This window comes from Varroa jacobsoni, unplaced genomic scaffold, assembly GCF_002532875.2.
Source record: "Varroa jacobsoni isolate VJ856 unplaced genomic scaffold, vjacob_1.0 scaffold_288, whole genome shotgun sequence".
Taxonomy (NCBI): domain Eukaryota; kingdom Metazoa; phylum Arthropoda; class Arachnida; order Mesostigmata; family Varroidae; genus Varroa; species Varroa jacobsoni.
Genome location: NW_019213190.1, coordinates 505 through 23,607, shown reverse-complemented (window position 1 = coordinate 23,607; position 23,103 = coordinate 505). Strand labels below are relative to the sequence as shown.

At 37.3% G+C, this 23,103-nt stretch overlaps 4 protein-coding genes across 12 annotated transcripts; 3 read left to right on the top strand and 1 right to left on the bottom strand.

Annotated features, from left to right (window-relative positions):
- The first annotated feature begins 156 nt into the window (after positions 1-156).
- LOC111259025 (uncharacterized) lies at positions 157-3,547 on the top strand. Of its 3 annotated transcripts, none has more exons than XM_022830694.2 (5): positions 157-269; positions 370-600; positions 1,062-1,433; positions 1,771-2,018; positions 2,690-3,547. In XM_022830694.2, the coding sequence occupies exons 2-5, from the start codon at positions 411-413 to the stop codon at positions 2,996-2,998; spliced, it is 1,119 nt and encodes a 372-aa protein (XP_022686429.1). In that variant the 5' UTR covers positions 157-269; positions 370-410; the 3' UTR covers positions 2,999-3,547. The 3 variants fall into 3 exon arrangements, with proteins under 3 accessions (XP_022686429.1, XP_022686430.1, XP_022686428.1); XM_022830695.2 differs by having other exon boundaries at positions 172-269; positions 375-600; XM_022830693.2 differs by having other exon boundaries at positions 173-276.
- A 715-nt stretch (positions 3,548-4,262) lies between these two features.
- Positions 4,263-7,314, bottom strand: LOC111259026 (calcyclin-binding protein). The gene is made up of 3 exons (XM_022830696.2): positions 7,158-7,314; positions 5,845-6,064; positions 4,263-5,114 (listed from the first exon to the last, which is right to left on the bottom strand). The coding sequence occupies exons 1-3, from the start codon at positions 7,176-7,178 to the stop codon at positions 4,639-4,641; spliced, it is 717 nt and encodes a 238-aa protein (XP_022686431.1). The 5' UTR covers positions 7,179-7,314; the 3' UTR covers positions 4,263-4,638.
- Positions 7,315-7,816: 502 nt separating this feature from the next.
- On the top strand, positions 7,817-11,747 carry LOC111259029 (uncharacterized). Its single transcript, XM_086967704.1, has 3 exons — positions 7,817-8,067; positions 9,164-9,550; positions 9,769-11,747. The coding sequence occupies exons 2-3, from the start codon at positions 9,236-9,238 to the stop codon at positions 9,943-9,945; spliced, it is 492 nt and encodes a 163-aa protein (XP_086823830.1). The 5' UTR covers positions 7,817-8,067; positions 9,164-9,235; the 3' UTR covers positions 9,946-11,747.
- A 988-nt stretch (positions 11,748-12,735) lies between these two features.
- On the top strand, positions 12,736-22,867 carry LOC111259028 (uncharacterized). 7 transcript variants are annotated; one of them, XM_022830697.2, is made up of 4 exons: positions 12,736-13,374; positions 19,430-19,537; positions 20,957-21,010; positions 21,690-22,867. In XM_022830697.2, the coding sequence occupies exons 1-4, from the start codon at positions 13,230-13,232 to the stop codon at positions 21,791-21,793; spliced, it is 411 nt and encodes a 136-aa protein (XP_022686432.1). In that variant the 5' UTR covers positions 12,736-13,229; the 3' UTR covers positions 21,794-22,867. The 7 variants fall into 7 exon arrangements, 3 of the variants coding, with proteins under 3 accessions (XP_022686432.1, XP_022686433.1, XP_022686434.1); XM_022830699.2 differs by lacking the exon at positions 12,736-13,374 and adding an exon at positions 13,381-13,690; XR_002679370.2 differs by lacking the exon at positions 12,736-13,374 and adding an exon at positions 16,716-17,294 and having other exon boundaries at positions 20,895-21,202.
- Positions 22,868-23,103: the final 236 nt, after the last annotated feature.

Genomic DNA, 23,103 nt, shown 5'->3' with positions numbered 1-23,103 from the left:
TAACTAAAACGGAAGTTTTCCTTAAGGATCGCTCCTATAATGATACGCCGATCCTTGCGCAAGATCTCTCCAAGGATAAAAATCAATAAAGGGAGGGGAAACTATTCACATTTGGTGCGAGGCACCACGTGGGCGTCGTCTGCAAACACGAGCTGCTGCAGCGAAAGAACACAATAACAGAGAAGAGCGCCCGTTCGTTGGCGTCTATCCACACGGTGTCTGTAACTCTCCCGTGCATAAAGCAGGAGGCTCACACTTCATCCGCACAGGCAAAACGTGGTCCTTTTTTCTCTTGTTTTTTATATTTGTCAGAAATCAAAAGTGGTCAAAGGTTAACGTTTATGTCGATCTCTATGATCGTTTTCACAGTGTAGTTCAGCTGTACATGGACGGATGCAAGTGTGTAGAAGATGCGTACGACAAATGAAGCGGGCAACTCCTCACCGATGGTGAAGGAAGGAACGGCCTTGCCGGAGATGCGTCGCGATGACGAGTTTTTTTGTTCTCTAGTGGACTGTATTCCTGCGAGATACTACTTCGATCAGGATACAGCAAAGGAGATCCGTGATAACATTCTACGAAAGACGGATGATGTTTTTAGTAAGTGAACACCGCTCGGTGCTATAATCGTTGATTGAAAGCAAGTATTTGAACTTGTCTGTGTGCTGCAGTGCCAAAAAATGTATATAGCGAAGGGAATCTTATGTATATATTCTATGTTCTCTCTAATGACTGTTCGTACAGAGAGAGTAAAACTTCCTGCTGCCTAAAAGGCATTGATTCTGATAATAGAGATGAGTTATATTTTATTTTAATAATGCAAGTGCTTCAATCATAGTGTCCGCTCTATTCTGTCAAATATATTTTGCTACTCCAGCAAAAATTTATGGTCAAGCTCCTTTAATAATTGACGTACGGATCGTTATATAAAAACCTAATGCATATCTAGTGCATATTTTGCTCAACCGTAACCCAGTTATTAGCCAAGATGTTACCTACTGCTTGTCATTTGTTTCGCAATCGATTAGCTTTAAGTATCAATTCCCGAAAAATCGTTACAGGTAGCTGTAACCATGGAAGCAAATTCAAGGTGGGCCAGGTAGGCAAGCATAAATTCGCCAAGCTCAATCCACAGATTAACAAAAGTGTCATGCAGATTCTTAAAGAGGTGGACGAACAAGAACGCGGAATCGCTAACAGGAAGCAAAGGAAAATGAAGAAAGATCGTCTACATATATTAAGTAAACAAGGCGGCACTTTACATTCCGCTGCGCTAGATCGGGCGTCGTCTATTGAGGCGCTTCAACAAACTCTTCGAGCCAAAGTTGAGATAATGAATAAAGGCCGGGATCTTGAGAAGATTCGGGCACGACGAGAGCTACAGAAGTTGAAACATCAGAAAAATAAGAAAAAATCCGGAAACAAAATTAAGCGTAAGTGCAGCAAAAATGCTTATATATTCAGTCCATTGGTGGCATCCTCAAAGGTGCACGCCGTCCCGTTGTCCAATGCATGCATAGGAGAAGTAGGTGTAAAACTAAAAACCAGATTAGTTGGTTATAAGAGTAACGGCAGATAAAACTTTCACGTGGGCTGACATACAAGTTGTTCAAGTCAATGAACCTATATGTAAAACTCCTGTAATTTTCACATGCTTTAGCTTTTTATAATTGCTTATATATGAAAAAATATCATTTTTATGTGTAGGTGTTATATTCCATATATGCTGTATCGTTCTATAACGTCGTCGTCATTTACATCTATTTGCAGAAGGTCCTCCAGATGCTGACGAAATCGAACAGAGGATCGCAACCGCATCGAGTGTTGCCAAACCTAGTTACAACGCAGAAGGAAAGATGGTGTTCAGTAAATTTGACTTCAGTAACTCAGCTGAAACCGATTCACCTGTTATTCACAATCATGCTCTCAAAAAGATGACAAATGTAAAAGGTTTAAAAGGATACAAAAAGCAACTAGAGTTCATTGAAGAAAAACAGAAGAAGTTCGAAGAACTTAAGGTTAGTTACTTTTTACTCTATTAATTGTGTTTATATTTCTCGAATGGTCCTTGTGTATTATCTGACCCACTATTACGACCCATTCAAAGTCATGTCCGAGTGAGGGTGAACAATGTTTAAGCTGTTTCAGTTTTATATTGTTTTTCCTTTGTGCCCTTAACAGTACCCACTACGACACATTGCGTGTGGCTTTATAAATGCTTTTTCGTCGGAAGTATACAGATAAAGGAAAATATACAATGACATAATATAATTCTAAACATATTCGTGACGTAGAACAGGTAACCGCATCTATACCTAAACTATTTAATAATATTAAGTAGCCCTCGGCAACTAATGGAATTCCTGAGCCTTAATGATAGGATATATGAATAAGTGGTGCAAAAAGAGAATAATAATAGCACTATCACTATTAAGGGGAGAACAGAACAAATTGATTAGAATTAGGTAAGCTGTTTATAAAAAGGGATGGGAGGCTTTATTAATTACGTGAACAGAACTCATTCTTACGTTATGCTTTTTCTTTTATGAAGATCTTCTGTAGATCTAACAAGCCGTAGCAGCAGGCTTGACCTTTCAACCGTATATATTACAAAGATAATAAATGATCTTATATTTTGTTGACCACAATTTTGCATTGATTTGACATGGTTACACTGTTATAATTCCAGCAATCAAATCCCGAGAAAGCTGCAGCAATCGAAGAAAAATCAATGTGGTTGGACGCACTCGATCGTTCTCGAGGCATTAAGAAGAAGGATAATGCCGAGCTACTAAAGAAAACCATTAAAAAACGAGAAAAGATGAAAGAACGTTCGAGGAAAAAGTGGGCAGCGCGCCAAGATACGGTTAAGAAGCAGCAGGATGAGAAACAGGCCAAACGAAAACAAAATTTACTGGCCCGCCGAGAAGCGAAGATTACCAATAAGCTTAAAAAATTGTCGAAGAAGGGACGTGTCCTGCACGTTCCTGGCTTTTAAAGCTTCACTCATGAATTTCTTGTTTCCTCGGTACTAAAGACCAAAAAAAAAGCAAAAAAAGTCGGGCAACATATATACATAAAAGGTATATGCTAGAAGGCGGATTTCGTAGAAAATGTTATTTTTTTTCTCATAAAAATGAAATAATTGCGGTTTGTTGACTGCATGTCTCTTCTTGATGTTTTTCAACGTTGTTATTTTATATGTAATGTGTTCTGGTGCCTAGAACCTAAAAGCGGCTGAAACACAAAACCATATGAAGGAAAGGTTCTGTGAATACGTAAGGTATCCTTTTTGTGTGCACTAAAAAAACACTGCGTGTAAATAAATATGACTGAAGGACTGACTATACCTTTACAATAGAAGTGTCTCTAATGACAGCTAAATTTTAAAGTTAACTTTTTTCATAATATAATTTCTTTACTGAGTTACACTCTTCTGTGCGAAGTCAACGATCCCTAATTTTTAAACTTTTGTTGTTTATTAAGCCGCTCCTCAGATACGCTTTAAATAGCATATTGCCGGTCAATAAAAAGATCTTTAAAGTTGGCTACGTATGATAATTAAATGCTAGGTGAAATTGGTTCAGTAGACTTCGGTTTTCCCTTTTGAGTAAGAAGTATTTTCTGATACTTAAAACCGGATTCTACTTGAGATCTTGTCTACCTTACCTTTATTTTGGTACCATATCTAGGGTATGTTTCCCGTTAACATAACCATCGATCCTTTCATTTTTAAGATCGAGATCTACGAAAAAGGAGAAAAACTATACTCCTCCCTAGTATAAATTAATAATCTCATTGACAAGCACCATTATTTTTTTATTCTATTACTGCCGATACTCAACTATAACTATTTAGCTTAGAATCTTATTATCTAGAAACAATATAAAATGAAGTCTGTATTCAAGATAGAAGAACATGGTTAAACATTTTTATATTATCGTAAGTAACGAAGTGTGGTACTCCGTAGCGAAAAGCAAGATGTCCTCCATACTTTTAATTTGTCGGAATCAATAATTTAAAAAGCGCTCTTAAAACATTTTTAATGTATGCTACGGCTGTGCTTTTAGTGATTAAGAATATGTGTACGTTATCAGCTCTGTTCAACTGCGCTCTCTTGCGAATTCATTTTTAGCTGGAATCCTACAACAGATTTGGTTCGAATTTCAGTTCATAATGAGTAGCATCTAAACATGGAAAAGAAAAATAGCTCATTCAGAACGAGGTCTACATGGCCTGTTAACAAAAAAAAAAACAACAACTGAACTAGATATTAAGCATTTATTAATTTACGTTATATTTATAATGGGACGTATATATAGGCAGTTAATGAAAGGTGGTTCTTCCCATAGCCTCATGGCTACTTTAATAGATTTAAAATAATGTAGTGAATGACAAGCGTATACCAGCCCGATCGTGACACACTAACAGCTTTTTAAAACTAAAGAATGATTGTTGATGTTGATTGAAAGAAAGACAAGTACTGTAGCAAGAACAAGCAAAAGCATGAAACGTACAATGAATGATGTTCCATATTCCTTTCTTTCTACTGCCTCACATGCCGCGTGCTGCTCTGTGAGAGCAAACGCCAATACATCGTTGATCTATATTTTATCATTTCACTATTGTCTTAACATATTACAGATCACCAGACATATCCATTGAATTTTTTTTATCCTGCGCCTTTGTCCAGGCTTCCGCAAGCGTCCGTTTCATATCATCGTCCCCTTCCTGGTACATCCTTTTCATGAGGTTCATCAATCCAGCGGAAGGATCGTCTTCATTCTTATCCTTACTAAAATCTTTCATTTTTTCTGCTTCGCGAGCTTCCTTGAGCTGCTTCTCTGTGGCCGTTACGTAAGCCCATTTTTTGCCCTCCTGCACTTTCTTAAGAAAGATAACAACCTGATCGGTCTTTACTTTATGATGTGACCTTTCGGTTGATATCTCACTAAGCAGGTTTTCAAAACCAAACATTTGAACCTTGTCAGGGAACCGCGCTTCCAGACAAAAACTTGTTGAACTTGTTGTGAGGGTGACGCAGCTGGGGTCCAGCTCATGAACCTGGGGCAAGGCAACATAGAATTTGACAAACTTATCCGATTGGTCCCAAGCTGTAACACACATGTCACAATAATGTATGTTAATTCTTAGAAATGTACTACTATAAAGATTTTTTGAACACATTAAATAGTGTCACTGTGGTATTTTAGATTTCTAACTTTTCCATTGTTTTTCTGTATATAACATGGGGGTTACTGATGTGTAAGGTGATGAGCTAAAAATCAACATTGATCACCACTAAAAACAACCAGTGTTACGGAGGCAACATAATAGCGCATTCAGCAAATACTTGTTCATTTCGTGGTCTGAAAGGAACTTACAAATCACCGTAAGCGGACTAGACAGTATGTTTTGTAAAATGTAGCCTTTGTACAGAAAAATAATAGTAAACAATTACAGTGCTGATTATTTTCTTTTTAGTTTAACTGACGTTCTATAAAATGAGGGAAGAAGTATTTAATTGACCCGAATATCCCAGTTTTTTTAACCTTAATACTTTAACCCGGACCGTATTTGAGACTTTGCTAAGTTCAACAGTACTTGTACTGAACGCCAACGCTTTGTCGATCACGCAGAAGAAATCATAGCGTAGTCTATATCGCCTCTCCCTCATCGTACTCCCTCCGCAGATCAAATCTCTCCAGATCTCTTCTGTTGTCACCTTGGCATATCTTTTTTTCTGTTCTGTTCGTTTGCGAAGACAGTCCAGGAACTTCCCAAATTGCATGCTCCTATATACAGTTCTACGATGTAAAAAAAATTCGCATATGTTAACTGTACCATAGTTTCTAATCTTGTAGATAGGCGCGGTATTGTTTGGTCGTGGTTTACTTTCAGGTTTCGTTTTGCCAGACGGGTCATTTGGCTTGCTTTCCTCGGCCGCCTTTAGAAAAATAAGACTCGTTTCGAGCCTCCGAATCTCGATTCCGAGCACGTCCTTCACTTTCTGACGCGTAGCCACTTTGAGCAGAGACCGCAACTCTTCAATGTCTGCGTTTAACTATAAAGAACATAACAGTGAAAACAAATGCAGCATAAATGAATTCTCCGTTGGTAAAATTAGTAAAATTATTTATACAGAACCAGCCGACTAGTCAGTACGAATGTATTGTAGATTTTTTGTGCGATTACTACGCAGACATGTGTCTATCGAGACGAAGGAAATTTTACTAAATCTTATTTCTCGAAAGTAATACTTAGCGCTCTCTATAATCACCCAATAAATATTGGCACTATTAAATTTTAAACAAGTACGTTTTAGTATTTTTTAGTGTATCAAATCAGCTTGTTTAGTTTTAATAGAAATACATGCATACTTCTGTGCGTGTAACTGGAACCGCATTGCATGGTGGATGCTGCTAGCTGGAGCTTCAAATGAAAATTTTCGAAATATATTGTTTTTCTAGGTTGATTGCTCATCAAAGTTCAAATAAAATAGATTCTTATACAACATAGGCCCACTATTAAACCTACTATGAATGTACTTTTCCTCTTCGATAAGGTACGTGCTACTTCGCACTGTTTATCAAATCCACTTTTGTCCGTTTTCTTCGTCTTTATTTGGATGTTCTTTGTACCCGCAGTTCCACGTAAGTGCAGCCAATAATCGTTTCAAATAAAATTCCAGTTTATTATTTCACTCATAACTGTGTAACGTTTTTATAGGGAGAATGCACAGAAGAAGATTACTACAGATATGTGAGGTACAAAATATCCACGATCACATACCTTTGAAATTTTTATTACTAGATATCATTATGTACGTACTACTAAATTTAGTAGTACATCTGATTAAAAATCAGGCATACTACTTGGTCCTACGGCTGATTTACTGCGTGGTCAGTTACACGAGTTTTTAAACAAAATCTTTTTTTGCGTGCTCATTGAATCGATTAGTTTTAAAGTATTAACGAAGTGGTCAGTTCCTGTTTTCTTGAAAACTAGATTAATGAATAATTGTTAATGCTCCGCAATTTGCCAATGATTGGCCACGACGAGAATACGATTTGCAAGCAACTTCCGCGCTACTAATACTTTCCCATAAGAAGTTTGAATAAAACAGCACTTTTTTGACGTAATGCGATACTACATACCTCTTGGATTTTTTCAGCCATTGCTATAAGATAGCTCTTTTTCTGTATAATACACCAAGGGTTCTAACACACACAAACAACTGCGGAAGAAAAGTGCTATCAATCGAAAATTCGAGTAATGTCGCGAGACGATTGGAGAGAGATGTGTGTTGCGACAGACAGACCCACGTTTCCCCCTCTTTACAACCCGCCAAGATGACGCGCGCAATTTTTAAATTCTTCTATGAAAGTTTGATATTCGATTTCTGCTAATTTCATTACAAAATATTGTTGGGCTTCATTATAAAACATACTAAACCAAAAATTGGGTAACAATCTTTCCTCCTAAAAGCTAGTTGTAACTAACTGACAAGGTTCATACAATATATAAATAATAGTAACATGGTTAATACTGTATATACTATATCGATTTGAATTACGTGTCTTCTGTTATTTTTTTGCTTGGTAGTTGTGGTTTCTTACTTCATTTATTTTACGTAATTTGTTTCCAAACGATAAAATTAATCTCTATGATGCACACGGGCCAAGGAATCTTGCAAACATTCATTCGATCTCAAATAGGCGGTCTGTGTTTTTCTGAGTGTTCTCGTTACTCATACAGCCATCTTGACCTAGCACATATGAGTTAGCAACAATACGTCGACATTGATTGGTCTGCTGCTAACGCAATGGATCTCGTTTGATAGAACAATTGTGTGACTACACGTTTATAATATTTTTATACTAATGCATTTTATATATATATAATTTATATATATAAAAACACATGTGTGTATAAAAGAACGAACTGTGGGTGAGGGCACTGGCGGGCCCTCTTTTTGCTTAGACAATAACACTACGTTGAGTAGAAAGCGGGAGGGAAAACAATGCGTACAGTATAGTTGTGTACATCTAAACGCTGCTGATATCGGTGAGTCAAAGCATGAATATTTACTTCTAGTTAGTGTGAGAGTTATCAATGACGGGAAAGTTTACGCGGTACACTTTAATCAGTCGTACACGCCAAGTACGTATTTAATCGTGCTGTACCTTGCAAAGAAATGCTTTGCGTATGCCAAAAATACGTCCGTCTGCTCTATCTAGATCGGGCCGGAAAACGAATAAATTCATAAAGACAAATAAATCCCATTAGTAAATTTGATGGTGGTAGTGGTCATGTGTTTTCTATATTTGCAATTTTTGCTACTCTTTTTGTATAAGTACGAGATTGTCACGACGCTTCATCTAGTTACCAATATTTATTTTTCACATAAAATGATCAGATATTTAAGCGATTAGGTCGGCGCATGATTGAAACGTACGCACGAAATAGCCGTATGCGCCAATGACATATACTACACGACAAATGTGTGTCATTAGATACAATGAAACAAAAAAAGAATAAAGAATACCCTCATCCAGAGAGATTTGTCTTGTACCTGTCTTTACGAACACAGTCTATTCAATAAACAAATGTGTAATTAGTATCGCAGTTAGTCGAGCGAAATTATTTTGTATACAAATATAAAAAATATCAAAATCTAAGAGGACGAATAAAGGGAGCACAAAAACTAGGAAGTCGAAAAATAAAGGCGTGTACTCTGTATTGTAATTCTGTCTATTCCAATTCTATCAATTTACAAGTTGACTGACACAGTGTTAGCAAAAAAACTAGAATTTCAAGTTGATTAATTTACAACCGCTTTAGTTTGAGGGAGAATTTGTATATCTGTCTGGGTAGAATAGTGCGGAAGATCAACGCAGCGGGTTGTTTGTACTACGATATAAGCGTTCGCAGCAAAATGCCGGTGTGTTCGACTACTCCTGGCAACGTATTATATTTTATATTACCAATATTTGACGTCTGTAGAAAATCTGCATCTGAAGAACCCAAGGAGTTCCTTTTGGCATATGTTAGTTCGCACTAGTCAAATTTGCCAGCCAGATTCCCTTCTTCTGTTGTTGTTATTTTCAAAAACATTTGTTTTCGCCACTCAAATTGACGTATGTCTGTTTTTACTATCTAGGTTCGGGCTTGGTCGAACAGTACCAGCTGTTATACGTTTCCAGGTACAAACAGCCCAAGAATTCATCGAGAGATGGCGGATAGCGACGCTGATCCGTCGCAGGTTCCTAATTTGTTACGGACTGAGCGACAAGTTTTTACAAGGTCACCCTTTCAACCGCTGACCTTGGACAATCTGATCAAGTTCATAAAGCAATCCTCCTACCTGTATGATTCCACGAATCCGCTGTTTGCTTCATCCCAAATACGAGTTGCTCGCTGGCATGAAATTGGCGGTTATTTCGGCACCTCTGGCGAGACGATAGTTCGACACTGGTTGAAAACCCTTTTCCACTACAAATACGTGCTCAGGAAATTGCTTATAGCTAAACTTCGGAACGAACCTCAAGTAATCTAGCTGCAGAACATTTCTTTTAGCATACACATAGATATAAAATGCGTGAACGCGTCTTATTGAAGGCATTACGTCTATTAACCAATTGTTTCCGGTTCAGATACGTCAATTCCGGTGCATATAACAAGCGAAATAAAGTTATGAAATAATCGCAATAATAGAAGTGCAACGTGCAAATAAGGTTAAGTTATCACATTTCTGTTTTTTTTTAGATGACCGTACCTGGTCCGTGGTTCGACAAGGTCGGTTCTATTATAGGGGTGACCTTCGATCAAGCAATGGCCGAAATTGATCCTCGTGAAGGTCTAGAGGATTGCCTCCATAGGGTATTACTGCCGTCCCATAATTTGAAACTGGAAGGATTTGATGAAGCCTCTTTTGAAGGATGAAGAACATAGCAAAGTACGAAGAAGAAAATGTTGGAAAATGCAGAGCCGAGAACTGTCTTCAATAGAAATAATTGGCAAAAAACTACTCATATTTCTAGGTAGCAGTGTTGATGTTATTGAAAGTGAACATTAATATTATTTATTAGGGGGCTTTTGTAACTTCTGTGCATTATTATAATAATGAGTTTTCATGAATAACAATATAGGGGAGTACTCGTTGGAGTGACCGGTGGACCCAAAAGTATGTTGAGTAAACTAACTTAGCTTTTTAATAATACGTAAATTCATAGACCACCTAAAGAGGTAACATATACTCAACGAATAAAATGAGTCATTTAGGTTAATATTATTCAATTTGTGCAATTATCTTGTCAAGGTTATAATGGTTGTTTGTGCTCTCGTTTGCGTATCATTCAGTTATATACTGTAAGAGGTTTTTAAAATTGCATATTAGACAGTAGCCATGTCTATAATAGGAACATCTGATCATAATGGTCAATAATATCTTTCTAGAACTATGTTATATATGAGAGTGGAAGACTTTGTTGAAATTTTCTCATGGCTGTTTTTGCCTATTGATTAATAGTGGCGTTTGTAAAACATACGTTTGAAACAACGCTAAATATTGTGTCGGCAACAAGAAATTGCCTATATCTGTAAAGTAACACATATCATACCGAAGGATTGTCCAGAAAATGCAGAAGAAGTATATTCTGGAGTTTGAACTTCCGAAATACTAGGATAGGTGCTAAGTGCATATTTGTCTCTGTTAGGTCAAATGGACTGTATGAAACAATTTTTTTGTCTAGCTGAGGTAGGTCAGTCGTGGTGACTCTTCATTTTACCTGTATATATAATGATGAAGTTTTTGCACTTCTCCTTTCATATTGTCCTGTAAAACACAGCACGATGTAAATAAAAGCTACAACTATTTAATGAACAACTTCACAGTGACTATAATGTCAAGTCATATGAAAATTTGAAGCGGCCGATCCCATTATAATTTTGTGTACTATCCACAGATCAACAAGGTCACAAAAGTTCCGACGCAAAGAAACGCATAAATAGAAAACGGTATTATGAACCTTCATCAAAAACTGGAACGATTGGTCATGCACCCATTGCGAGTCGAAAAGCAGTAACAACAGATGATAGGATAAGCTTGGGCAATGTTGTTCCATAAAAATTACAAAATGAGCAATAATGACGGCCTATTTTCCAATATATTTGATAGGTGGTAGTCTTTGTGTTTTCCTTCACTTAATCATCCTATCAGTCGAAATATGTTACGTCATAGCTGTCCTCATGACTATATAGTTCTAAAACACTGCGAAGTATTAGACATGTAATTAGCTTTGTTGCGATATTTTGCGACACTGGATAGCGCTTTTAACTTCGAAGAGAGTGCACCAGCCAATGTAAGTCTTACGACTAATAAATGGTATATGTAAAAGAAAGACAGATAGCACTACACCCATATTTGACTGTACAACGCATTTAAAATAATTATACTTTCTATGGGTACACGACACATATTTGCTTCTGCGACGAACATTGAAGATTTGTCTAACTTGTAGTGTGAATATGTCACAATGTACGAGACGGGAAAGAGATTATATTAAGTATTATAACAATATAGTTCGTAGGAAGCATGTAGCATACAGAACCGATTAATTTAAAATGCGCCAATTTTCAAACATTCTTATGATGTTAAATAACTTAATTCTATGAAAATGTTATTTTACTGTTCCTTAGACCCGACGTTGATATTCTTCCTAATAAAGAAATACCGAATATTTGTATATGGTCACGCGTCAAGACAACATTATGCACACTATGTATAATTCATTGCTTACTCTAACCTTATAGAGGCTCTATCTTTTTAGGGTCAGGCCGCACAAGATATTTTAGAGACGTCAATTAAGTGCTAGTATATGACTTGCGCTTGCATATACAAGTTTGCAGCGCTGCTGTTCGTGATATTCTCGGAAGCCGAAAATATCCATAATATAATATATATGAGTAGCTTGTTTAAACCCATAAATTTATATTATGGGTTTAAACAAACTACTCATAGCACAATAACGACGGCTAGTGTTTCTCCCGGAAGTAACATAATTAGTGTGATTGGCGGCAACAATGAAAAATTGTATTTCTATATTATTATTACTGCCACTATGTTTTTCCTCAATGCCACATCATACATATATACAGGGTAGGGTCGTATGACGCGATGAATACCCAACAGAAGTCTACTGGCGATAATGAGAACTTGGTTGAGCTCCTATTTGTTGAAAGTGCAATATGATGTACAACCTACTACATGCTTTGCAGCATAATTGAGGTACCTGAGAAGAACCTATTACCGTAACCCTATTTAGTTAGCAACATTTGGATTGCGAAAGTATTATGCCGGTGCAGAATGTCAGTGCCGCTCCGATATTTATTTTTCCTCTTACGACTCATGAAAGGACGCCGCCAGCTGAAGTGAGGAGGGGAATCAGTCGGCCACCTCAGATCATTGTGCGCTTTATGCTGCCGTTGCGTTTCGGAATTCTTTTCTCGATAATTCGATTCTACTGGTGATGCTTAAAGTGTCATCTGGACCAACAGTCACTTACTTCAGAATTGATGGAAGTATCGTTATTTTCGCGGAAGAGTGGTTGATCCCATTATAGAAGTGGCAGTGTGGCTAGAAGGACCTCTCGCTATTGTGTGTCAACTATTTGTGAGTCGCCGTCATCATTTCACCTCACAACCTCAGAACCAAACAAACACAAAGGCATGTACAGCCACATCTAGAGATATAAAATCTTAGTCAAGCTTATCTATCTGTAGGGATAGGGACAGGAGTCACCTCAGGCTAATTCAACGTGCAGCAGTGTTTGTAAATTCATACCTGACAAAACGCTCCGTATGCTCTGGGGCGTAGTGTTTTAGTCATCATACCTATATCTCGTACTAAAAAATGCAATGGAAAAAAAATCATTTAGCAAAAATTATTTCTATTTGATATTGCAGTTGTACTTCTACGCGAATTAAAATGCTAGATTAACTTTTGCATCATCACAGCTGGTCCTACGCAATGTAGACTGTGAATCCAGCTAACCATCTTTTATGAGATTTCGCGTATCACAGCTTAAGAACGAAGACTGTGAATACGACCAATTCAACTTTTGCAGTATCAATTGTGCTCGCTCAATAAAAAACCGCGTAGAGCATCGAGATTGTTAGACTACCAGAAAATCCCGTTAAACTTTCCTTAATGGACTGCCATATAGAAAATGCCATTTATGTCAGCGATCAGTTGTGCGGTAGCAATCATCGTTTGGAGCATCGAGGTTATTGAACCATTCGTGTATCCCGTGGCGTCGGCAATATCGCAAGTATCCAAAAATCCTACGCTCATCGAAATCTGCTTAAATCAAGGTGATTTTCCTGGCAGTCAAGGAGATTAGCCATTAAACAATAGAGTCGGATAGTAAACTCGCAAGCTCCTCTTGGTGGTGAATGGGCAAAACGTGTGTCTGCCCACAGAAGGTACCAGTTACGCTGTTGACTGTCGTGGGTTTTTGCGTTTGTCTAAATAGCTGTACATTGAATCATGTACGTATCGTTTCAATGTACATGAAATCATGTACATTGAAATAAGCATGGAGAGCAATAAGGTGCAGTCGAGGTTAACGGCGAAAGGTGGCGAGATTTCCGAATATGAGCAGGACTTGGTCAGCTGCACGTCATCAAAGTTAGTAGTGTTTCGTTGTGAATGCTATTACAAAGTTAGTTTGAAGTTTTTTAAAGCAATATCTATTTGTTTTATGCTGCATTCGGCCTTAACCATGCTGGAAAGTAAAAACAGGAGGAAATAGCTGCTCTAAGAAGCGCCAAAATTTCTGTAGCATTGAAATCGCATAGAAGAAGCGGTTATTTGATGTGTGTACACCGACGCAGGCTGGCGTTGTTGGGCGAAATCGGTCAAGTCAATCTGAAAAGTGTAGAAGATCCTAACGAAGCGTGGATTTGACCAAAAAAAGTCTCGCTCAAGATAACAATATACACATTTATTGAATAGGTTCAGTTTCCTGGCACACGACAGTAGCAAAGAGACGCCTACGTGAGGCTTGTTGCGGGCAATATATTTTCCGGCTAGCGGCTACAAATTAGAAAGATATTTGCAATCTTATCGTGCTTAACGAAGACATACTCTTAAATAATCGTAGTTAATATTTTTATCGTTCAGGATTTAAGCCAGCCGTCTATGAAGTCAGGAGCTTGTAACATATTAGCCGGCGCTGCATTCTTCTCAAGACATGCATAGTAGACCCACCGAATGGCGGTTCCTTTATATAACAAGGAACGTGTGGTAGTACATGTGCCATGCGATCGAAATAGACCAGAAATTGCACCTTTTATGGCCTATGTCTACAATGCGGACGAAGAAGATCAAACTCATATACTTTATGATTTATAATATTAGGTACTCTACATGTGCATGTGTATAGCATGTCATAGGCTCGACCTTTGAGATAATACAGATGCCACAACGAAACTATATGTGGTAGAAAAAATCGCGAAAAGAAAAATTACCCAACAGTATAATCCAATGAAAATGCAGCTGACTGTGTTGATGAGTGATTGAAGTTTAGAAAAAAAGAATGCTAAGACGCTGCCTCAACATCATTGGATTTAGGAGAATGACTCTACCGACGATTGAAGAATCGGGAGGACTTAGTTGAACTGACCTATTATCAATTAGGTCAATTGATTTAGTGGGATTCGGTACGTCGATTAGTAAATGTCGATTATATTGGTTAAGCAGTTGGCTTACGGCAAAAGTAGTCGGTTGGTTTAATTAAATTTCTCTAGCGAGTTTTAAGAAACTGAAACAATTGAAATTGATATAAAAAGCGTGATAAATCAGTGTCTAAATAAAGGCCGAATTTCTAACCACTTTCAACGCCAGTCAGGCCGCTGCGTTTCTGCAAATGGTACCGATTAGGGAATGATTTTGTATTAAAGCGCGCCCAAAGATCAATCAAACTTCTACAAATATAAACAGTTGTCAAATTCAACAACTGTTGAATGAATTTCGGCTAAATTTAGAGACGTATAAAAATTGATCGGAGAAGTAAGTGACTGCATAACACTAAAACCAAGATAGAACGCATCCTTTGTCCAGTGTCAATCCTGTATCAGTTCTAATTCGTAGTTGAATGAAAATAGGTACAGATATGGATGCAAACAGGATGTGCGCTCACGCTAGTTTACAGAGCAAACAAGGTGACGAAGAATGCGTTATAAATAGACAGACTGATGCGTGTATTTTTTCGTGGTAGTGTTTTTCGACCCACTAATGCTTACGCAACGTACGTCAGCCATGCAATCTAGGAAATTCATTGTCTTAAATACATAGTGCTTTTTCCGTTTTCGCTTGTTTCGTTACGATACGAACATAGGTGATGGTAGACACTTTCTAATGATTTCTTCGTTATCACAGTTTTGTTGATCTAATAACTAAGCTAACAAAAATAATTGTGAGAACAATGAATGCGTGATATTATTTTTTGTCTTTTTTTTACATTATTAGATTGAAAATTCAGCTATTTTTTTGTTATGGAAACTGCCCTGCTACATATAATTTTTAAAATGGGAGGCTTTTAGAAAACACGTGATAAAATTGTTGACGAAATCGATACAGTCTGCTACAGATTAGTGGTACAATTCAACCACATATTGAATCGTCTGGTAGCGCTGGCTTAATCTTTGCTCGCTGAATGAAAGGTTTAATAAACGTATTGGGGTTAAAAAAACCATACGAGGACGTAATGCATGTCCTTAGCGTTTGAAAGGGTGCCACCACGCTGTAGGTAAGCGAATGAATTTAGTCTACTTTCTGTGGTACTTATTGTACTACGTGTTGAATTATAGTAACATGGAATAATTTAAAAAGAACGGTGTAGGTGATTCAAGATAGCGCACAATTAATTTGATGATAATAATGGCCGCAAATCAATGATGACTGTCTTTTTCGTATGCTGCTCTCCAACAATAACATTACGAATAAATGACTGAATATTTGTAAATTTTACTCACTTAAGGCTGTGTCTTTACTAACACACATAGATATATGCGTGCATGTATGTGTTTCCGAAGTGCAAAATAGTGTGTTCCCTATACAGCTTTATATATATTGTAATAATTTATATATAAATTATTTTATTATTAAATTAACTATTTTGTACAGACAAACCTTTTGCCGTAACCTAGGTTACCGTTTCTTTGTAGTGTCGTAATTGGTTATCGTTTATTTCATGTATTAACACTATGCAGTATAGTGAATATTTCCATACAGTAACTTGTAAGGGGTAGGCTCGGTAATCTCTCAACTTAGAGTAGGAACTCCACAAAAGAATGGAAAACAGACAATGCTTCATCTGGCGATGTGCCCAACACCTGCCCCATCGTACGATATAATGCCGCGCTATAAATTACAAGTTAGAATTGGAGAAACAATTATAAATTATCCAGGGATAATTGGAACAAGCGAGAGAGACACAATAAATCCCTTTTTGATCCAGCAATGACGATTCACGCACCTATACTTCATCTAGATATGACTCATCGACTGTCGTACAGTGCATGCTCCTATTATTGACGCTTGAATATCTTAGAAAATAGGATCGGATTGTTACATTAGCAAGTGGATCTAGATCACACAAACGGTAATAGGGAAACAAGTTCACTACTTTTATTGATACTGTATAGAATACTTATTTCACTTGTTCAGGCTCAACTTCATATTAAAAGCAAATGGCGGCTCATATTTAAGTGTGTCGTAGTTACATCAGCAAATGTTTGTATACCACATGCATAACGACACGATAAGTGACACTACAGCTGTATTAATGTTTAATTAAAGTTTTGGTCACAAACAAAATGTTTATGTCTAGCCTTAGTGAAGCGAACAGTTTCCCAACATTTTTCATTATATATATTCGAAGGTCATCTGTGATGGAGCAGTTGCGCCATTTTCATAGCATTGTTTTTGTATGTACCCAGTCTTCAACAGTGAAGAAACCATTGCTACAATATGGATTTGTAAAAAATTATTTCTATAGGCGTGCGATAAATAATGTTGTATGTCCTGTGAATATTAACTAAAGTAAGCAGTGCTGATCTGTACTTTCGTCTCGCTCGTTGTTTCGCTCTGTGGAAATCTAATACATAGCTATGAAGCTATTTCTGCGAGCCGAGATTCAATTGCGTTTAACAGCGACTCGATTCAATCATTTGGCCAAGGGAAAGGTATCGAACGGGCTAAAAGGCTAGGGCACGCAATTCTTGGACCGGTAAGAAAGTTCAGTAATGTCAACAAGCGCTTTGACAAAACCTGATACACACTAATAAAGTAGTCGAAAGATCAACTATTGATAGTCCCATGATCTTAACATTATCTATTTGTGGTTACAACGTTATGAGGCTTAAAAAATGGCATTTCATTTTTCTAGATTATTAATCTATTATAAAATGAAAAACACGATTGCAAAAATTATTTTTCTGTCAAGTGACGAGTGAAATTTACATTATGCGGTGTAGGGTTTTTACACTAATCATCAATTTACCATAGTTTCGGAAAATACCTGAAGGCAGCTTGCGTGTTATTTCCTCAGTCGATAACTCATAGGTATAGGCTACAGAAGTTGCTTGAACCTAATTGTGATACCATTTCATTAAAAAAAGGCCATATTATTATACAGTTCGCCAGTTAGCAATGTCGTCGCCATGGTGGGGTTATAAACATGTTGGCTTATTACCTGGTGAGAGACAGACGTGGCTTAAATTCAAAACAGACGTAAGCAAATTTGTGCTGGACGCCAGCCGTTCGAAACAATGCTTAACGGCGCTACCGCGCGTAAAATTCGAATCATTTCAGCCGAGTGGCAACAGAGCAAAGATAGAAAGAGAGAAAATTATTGGCCAAATAAAAAATAACCAAAAGCTAGTTTTTTTTCTTTTTTTTCTTTTTTTTTTTCTTCTTCAACACTTCCATGTCTAACTAAGAGTCAGTTTAAACGATACGCTGGACTACTTTTGGGTGTGAAAGAAACCCGACTATTTGAAAGAGAGTGCACGAGGTTGATCTTTTGTGTTTGTAAATTGATAATAAAAGCTTTTTGAGCTCACGGTATTTGGTTTAATAGCTTTTAGAGCGTTCTTAACACGCGGCTCATATCTGAACTCCGTCCTTTCTTTAATAATCCGTAAAATAACATAATCAAAACTGGAATTAATCGCACACGGTTCGCTAAGCTGTTGAGCCTTTTTTATACAATGGTCTTCATTATACATTTCGGTACTTGCACACTGGGAACATTCTAAAGATTGCGAAGCAGCTTGTCTTATGATCGTTCATTTTTGATAGTGTCCGAAATTAGAAGTGTCGTCATTAATTATTTAGGGTAGGTCATTTTTAGGCAGATTACGCGCCATAGAGGTTTTTCTAGCACATACCGGTGATTTTTTTAAGTGTACCAACTTTAAAACACTGCAATCGATTAGAGTGTAATGATTACTTATTCCCGGAACTCAGCTTCATGTTGTTGTCTATTTGGTAACGTCCTGTTTAATCGAATATCGTAATCAGAGTTCTATAATAATAATTACAATACCTATCGTAATCACCGTTCGATAGCTTTCTCAGCCAAAGTGCCTTCTTTTCAGTAAAATTCTATCGATTTATCTCATCAGTGCTGAATGACAATGGAGAGCAGAGATGACATTCTTTTGGTGGATCTAGCTAATCTTCCGTCGTATTTGTTTTAGATCATGATAATCACCGTCACTATCAATACTATAATTATAGGATAATACTGAAAAATTACATATCTTTTTCAGACGGCAGTGTGGAAGAGTGAGAAATAAACAAAGCAATAAAAACAGCTGGCTCAGGCTGACTAGCGACATTTATAGTTTGGTCGAATTGGAGCTTATGAATATGGCTTAAAAGGTTGAGCTTTAAGAAAGTGAAACAAATGTGTCCATGCGAGGAGCACCGTTCCCTTCCCCTTCTTAGGGACATGTTAGATTTTCGAGACTCCAGTGGGCAAATTAAATTTATATGAGAGTATAAAACATTTTCTACAAAGGGAAGAAGGCATCCTACAAAGGTCTTCGGAGAGAATTATTCCGCAGATTAATACATTACATTGGCAATAAAGGCTATATTTGAACAAGCTGGAATTACCTAAGTGAGTGAGGTATCATTGTAGAAAAGTGAACCAAAAAATTATTTCGACATTATCTAAAAACTCTTAGTACGGCCGTTTTTTTTTCACAATATATGCGCTAAGTTCATCTCTTCTCCTTGTCCACAAATTCACATTTCTTAGTCTTTATAAAGAGGACTCACTAAAATCGCCAGTTTAACAGTGGAAAAAATGGTCCAGGTTCCATAATCATTGAGAAAAGTTGTTTCTTGTTGCAGTCTACGTCGTCTTGCTCATCAGTTTGAGAACGACGATATACGGATTTGTTCGACGTGATGGGACTGAAACGGATTCAACTTACGGCCTCATTCCTCTAACCGCCACACGTAAATTGTTTGAACAAGCTTTCACTTAAACTAAGTATATATACATACACGATTCCTGAAATATTGTGATACAGCGGTTATCACTGCTGTCATTCAGATAACTTTATTGACTAACAGCAAAGCGTCCTGCTCTATACCTAAGAATAATAGTAGAGCGCCTTTTTTGCACGACACAATAGCTTGCACAGCTAAATCCAATCTTTGTTACGGTAAGTTGCGTATTTCCTGCAAATACGAACTCTTTCCACCCTGTATGTAAACTAAAAATTTTCCTCTCGACTATTCAAAAGCCCTTATCTAATTAAAAACCGATATTTGATAAAAGTTTCCATACATGACTGGACGTATTTATTCATCCGTTTGCCGAGCCGTCTATCAATAATTTTCGAAATTATTCCTTTCAATTTGATATTTTTTTCTTAGTGGAAACATTTGGAATAAGGATATTGAGATGCGAAAACTTCCTCAAGCCTCGCTCGAACATGCCACGCTAAAAAAGTCTGACGAATCGAAATTTGTCCTACGACTCCAAGAAAAAGCATGAGGAACCGCGTAATAGACACTCTCTTGCCAAAGACAACTGTTAATTTCTACATTAAAACTCGGGAATCATCAAGAGTGACGCTCTGTGCGGCTTCAATGAATTTTCAAGTTTCTTTAATCTAATTTAAACTTTATGCATCTTTCGCTTTGCCTTTGAGACATATTTTTTAACTGAGACATGAAGACCGGCAACGCCATCGATTTGGGCATCGAGGAAGCTCCGAATCTCAATGCGGGTCAACTCATTAACAACAATAAATTGTTTTAGGATGTTATTGAACTTATAAAACTTTGCTTATCTTTGCTTCTTTTTGTAATGGAAAACAGCTCCCAATGGCGACTAACATACTCGTTGTTATTTAATTTTGCTAAAAGTTTTGCTAAAATTCGGAGTTATACAAAGAACATCGTGTAAATGACTTATGTCCATGAATAGTGCGGCGGAATGAATTTATTCATACACTATATACACTCTCATATTGAAAATCCACAAATAATTGCACCTTTGGTCTAAAACAGTGCCGTTATTATTACTATTATCATTTGATTTCGAAGACAATTGCAAATGTGTTATTATTGGTATTTGGAATCCAGTCGTTAACCTTAGCACACTTACCATTAAGCCATAGTACCGTAAACCTTACAACGTTCCTAATGAGAGAAAAAGGCAGTTTTCCATTGCAGAAGAATTGTGTCAGCCTGGCATGACCTTTCTGATGCATGCCATGGAGAAATGTACATGTTTTAACAATATTGGCTCCAAATAGGACAATTACACTCTGCTAATTAAGCTCAATCTTTTTTTTTGGCCTAGGTAATTGAGTACATCCGTTCATGGTAACACCTGTGGTTCGTTTCATGAACTCTATGAATCAGGTGAACGGATGAATGGATTGTTTTATGCGTCGGAGGAGCCCTTGCAATTATGTGGTTCGTAATTGGGCTATTGGCGGTCCGAAAGCAAAGCAACCTCTTGCTTGCGGTGTTCGTCATCTTCCAAACTTAGCATATGCTATTTTCAACTTTTATCGAGTAAGATTATCTCGTCCATGACCACTCGCTTAAAAATCGCACGCTGAAGGCTATACCATCCCATGGTTGCATTACGTACAGTATACTCAGGTAGTTGGAAAATCTTAACAGTTATAACATAACTTACAATTTTAAACAATGCCCACCTAAGAAGTTATAATTCCACGCAAAAGTACGATGCTTTCGCCGGTGAAACATTTGGACTCACTTATTCACGTTAATTAAAATTTTGCAAAACGCAGAATTGTTATGTTCTTTGCCTTATCTATATCGTCTATTGCGACGTTGAAAAGGGACCCAAAGGATTACGTGGGTACCTTCTTCTATAAATAGATAAAGCAATTGTCATGTCTTTATTATCATTACTGTTGTTTCGCTATAACTGAGTGCATTTATTGCTATTCTACCCTATTGGGCCAATGATTGGTCTTAATAAACATTTTTTTGTCTGGGTTAGCGCCAATAATCGTAATATACTATATTGCTGCCCGATCAGCATGCAGGCAGGAGAAAAGTGCCGGTTTATCCATGAAAATTTTTGACTGAATTAATGTTTGATTTCGTCTCCAATTTACAGATACTACACACCAGTCTCAACGAGCCGAAGGGGCTGTCGATCAACGGTTGTTCAGGGCCCAAAAGACGACGTTCGCCAAGTTCGCATTTATCGTCCTCCTATAGCTCGAGGTGATAGTTTGTGAACAGTAGTTATCAGCTACGCAGCCCTATCGTCAGTAGTAAGAAGTTGACCTAGCGTATGTTGACTTGGCTGTTTAATTGACGATTTACTCCCAAGAGGCTGGTAGATGACATTTTGGTACTTGTGCATAAGGTAGAATGCGAAGGCGCAACATAACGGGAGAAAAAAATGCTTGTATCTAACACTTGCGTCCAACGGAATAAGCGTATGATGTACAAGAAACTCCACTCCATATGATTTTTCACGCACCCTACCACTCAATGCATATCGGGCCGTGTATGTGCTTAGAAACGCTGGAGAGATTGTAATATGGTTATTATATTTGTAATAGAGACAAATACACGTCAGACACGAAGAATAGTCAATAAAATATAATTTTTATGGAAAATCAAATCGAACTCATTCGAAGGGGCTTGCTAGCGAAAAAGAAACACAACACTTTTATTACACAGTAGATCATTTAGTTAAACGATCTAGATGGAAGATAGTATAATAACGGTTCTGCTTATTACATATTAACAAGATTTTTTTTTACACTTTTTAGTGCTGATTGTAGATTTATTTCGTTTTAAGCCTATGCTTAACTTAAACTAGTTTCATAAAGCGCCATATGCACAAACTTGATATCGGCTACATCTATAGTTAGAAAAACGGCTGCTCACAAGGAAAGTATCCCATTGGCCAGCAGAATGCTTGGAAGCTAAACGAAGATAGGGAATCAGGGTATGGGTTCGATAGCCCATTTTCTAGATACAAACAGATCATCGTAGGGTACATAGCAAAGGACATGGCGTTCATAAAGTTGGGACTCCTCGCTACATTTAGTACAATTTTTTTAGACAATTTATGCTGCGTTCTCGCTGTTGAAAAACATTAGCGAAGATCCATAGCCACTGGTTCTATCGAAATCCACTAGCACTAACTCATTGAGTTGGCTCCTCTTACGAGACTCAAAGTCAGACGACTTGTTGAAAATGTCAGAAAGCATCCTAATCTAAGAGGGTTGACTAGACCTCACCTACTTGACAAATAAATGTTATCATCATTTGCAATGTTCAGATCGTCTTTTTTTTTGTTATTATTGCTCAGCAAATGCGTTCTTCTAGTGAATCAGCGACGGTACACATTCTGCGTTTAGCTAATTCGTCTGAAAGATGACGCAGTGCCTGGTGGATTCCGAAGCATTTGCCTATAGTGTTACAAAGGGCAAGATATCTTACGCTAGTTACAGGCTATTTCGTTTTATAATGAAATATGTAAAATGACGTTTCTCTAATATTGCTATACAATG

What these genes read in the sequence shown, in the direction of transcription:
- LOC111259029 (XM_086967704.1), top strand. Translation starts at nt 9,236, where the DNA reads ATGGCGGATAGCGACGCTGATCCGTCGCAGGTTCCTAATTTGTTACGG. An exon ending in AACTTCGGAACGAACCTCAA is followed by an intron (nt 9,551 to 9,768) that starts GTAATCTAGCTG and finishes GTTTTTTTTTAG; the next exon opens with ATGACCGTACCTGGTCCGTG.
- LOC111259026 (XM_022830696.2), bottom strand. Translation starts at nt 7,178, where the DNA reads ATGGCTGAAAAAATCCAAGAG. An exon ending in TGGCTGAAAAAATCCAAGAG is followed by an intron (nt 6,065 to 7,157) that starts GTATGTAGTATC and finishes TGTTCTTTATAG; the next exon opens with TTAAACGCAGACATTGAAGA. An exon ending in CTACAAGATTAGAAACTATG is followed by an intron (nt 5,115 to 5,844) that starts GTACAGTTAACA and finishes TGTGTGTTACAG; the next exon opens with CTTGGGACCAATCGGATAAG.
- LOC111259025 (XM_022830694.2), top strand. Translation starts at nt 411, where the DNA reads ATGCGTACGACAAATGAAGCGGGCAACTCCTCACCGATGGTGAAGGAA. An exon ending in ATCCGGAAACAAAATTAAGC is followed by an intron (nt 1,434 to 1,770) that starts GTAAGTGCAGCA and finishes ATCTATTTGCAG; the next exon opens with AAGGTCCTCCAGATGCTGAC. An exon ending in AGAAGTTCGAAGAACTTAAG is followed by an intron (nt 2,019 to 2,689) that starts GTTAGTTACTTT and finishes TTATAATTCCAG; the next exon opens with CAATCAAATCCCGAGAAAGC.
- LOC111259028 (XM_022830697.2), top strand. Translation starts at nt 13,230, where the DNA reads ATGCCATTTATGTCAGCGATCAGTTGTGCGGTAGCAATCATCGTTTGG. An exon ending in CGAAATCTGCTTAAATCAAG is followed by an intron (nt 13,375 to 19,429) that starts GTGATTTTCCTG and finishes TTCTTGTTGCAG; the next exon opens with TCTACGTCGTCTTGCTCATC. An exon ending in CATTCCTCTAACCGCCACAC is followed by an intron (nt 19,538 to 20,956) that starts GTAAATTGTTTG and finishes TCTATGAATCAG; the next exon opens with GTGAACGGATGAATGGATTG.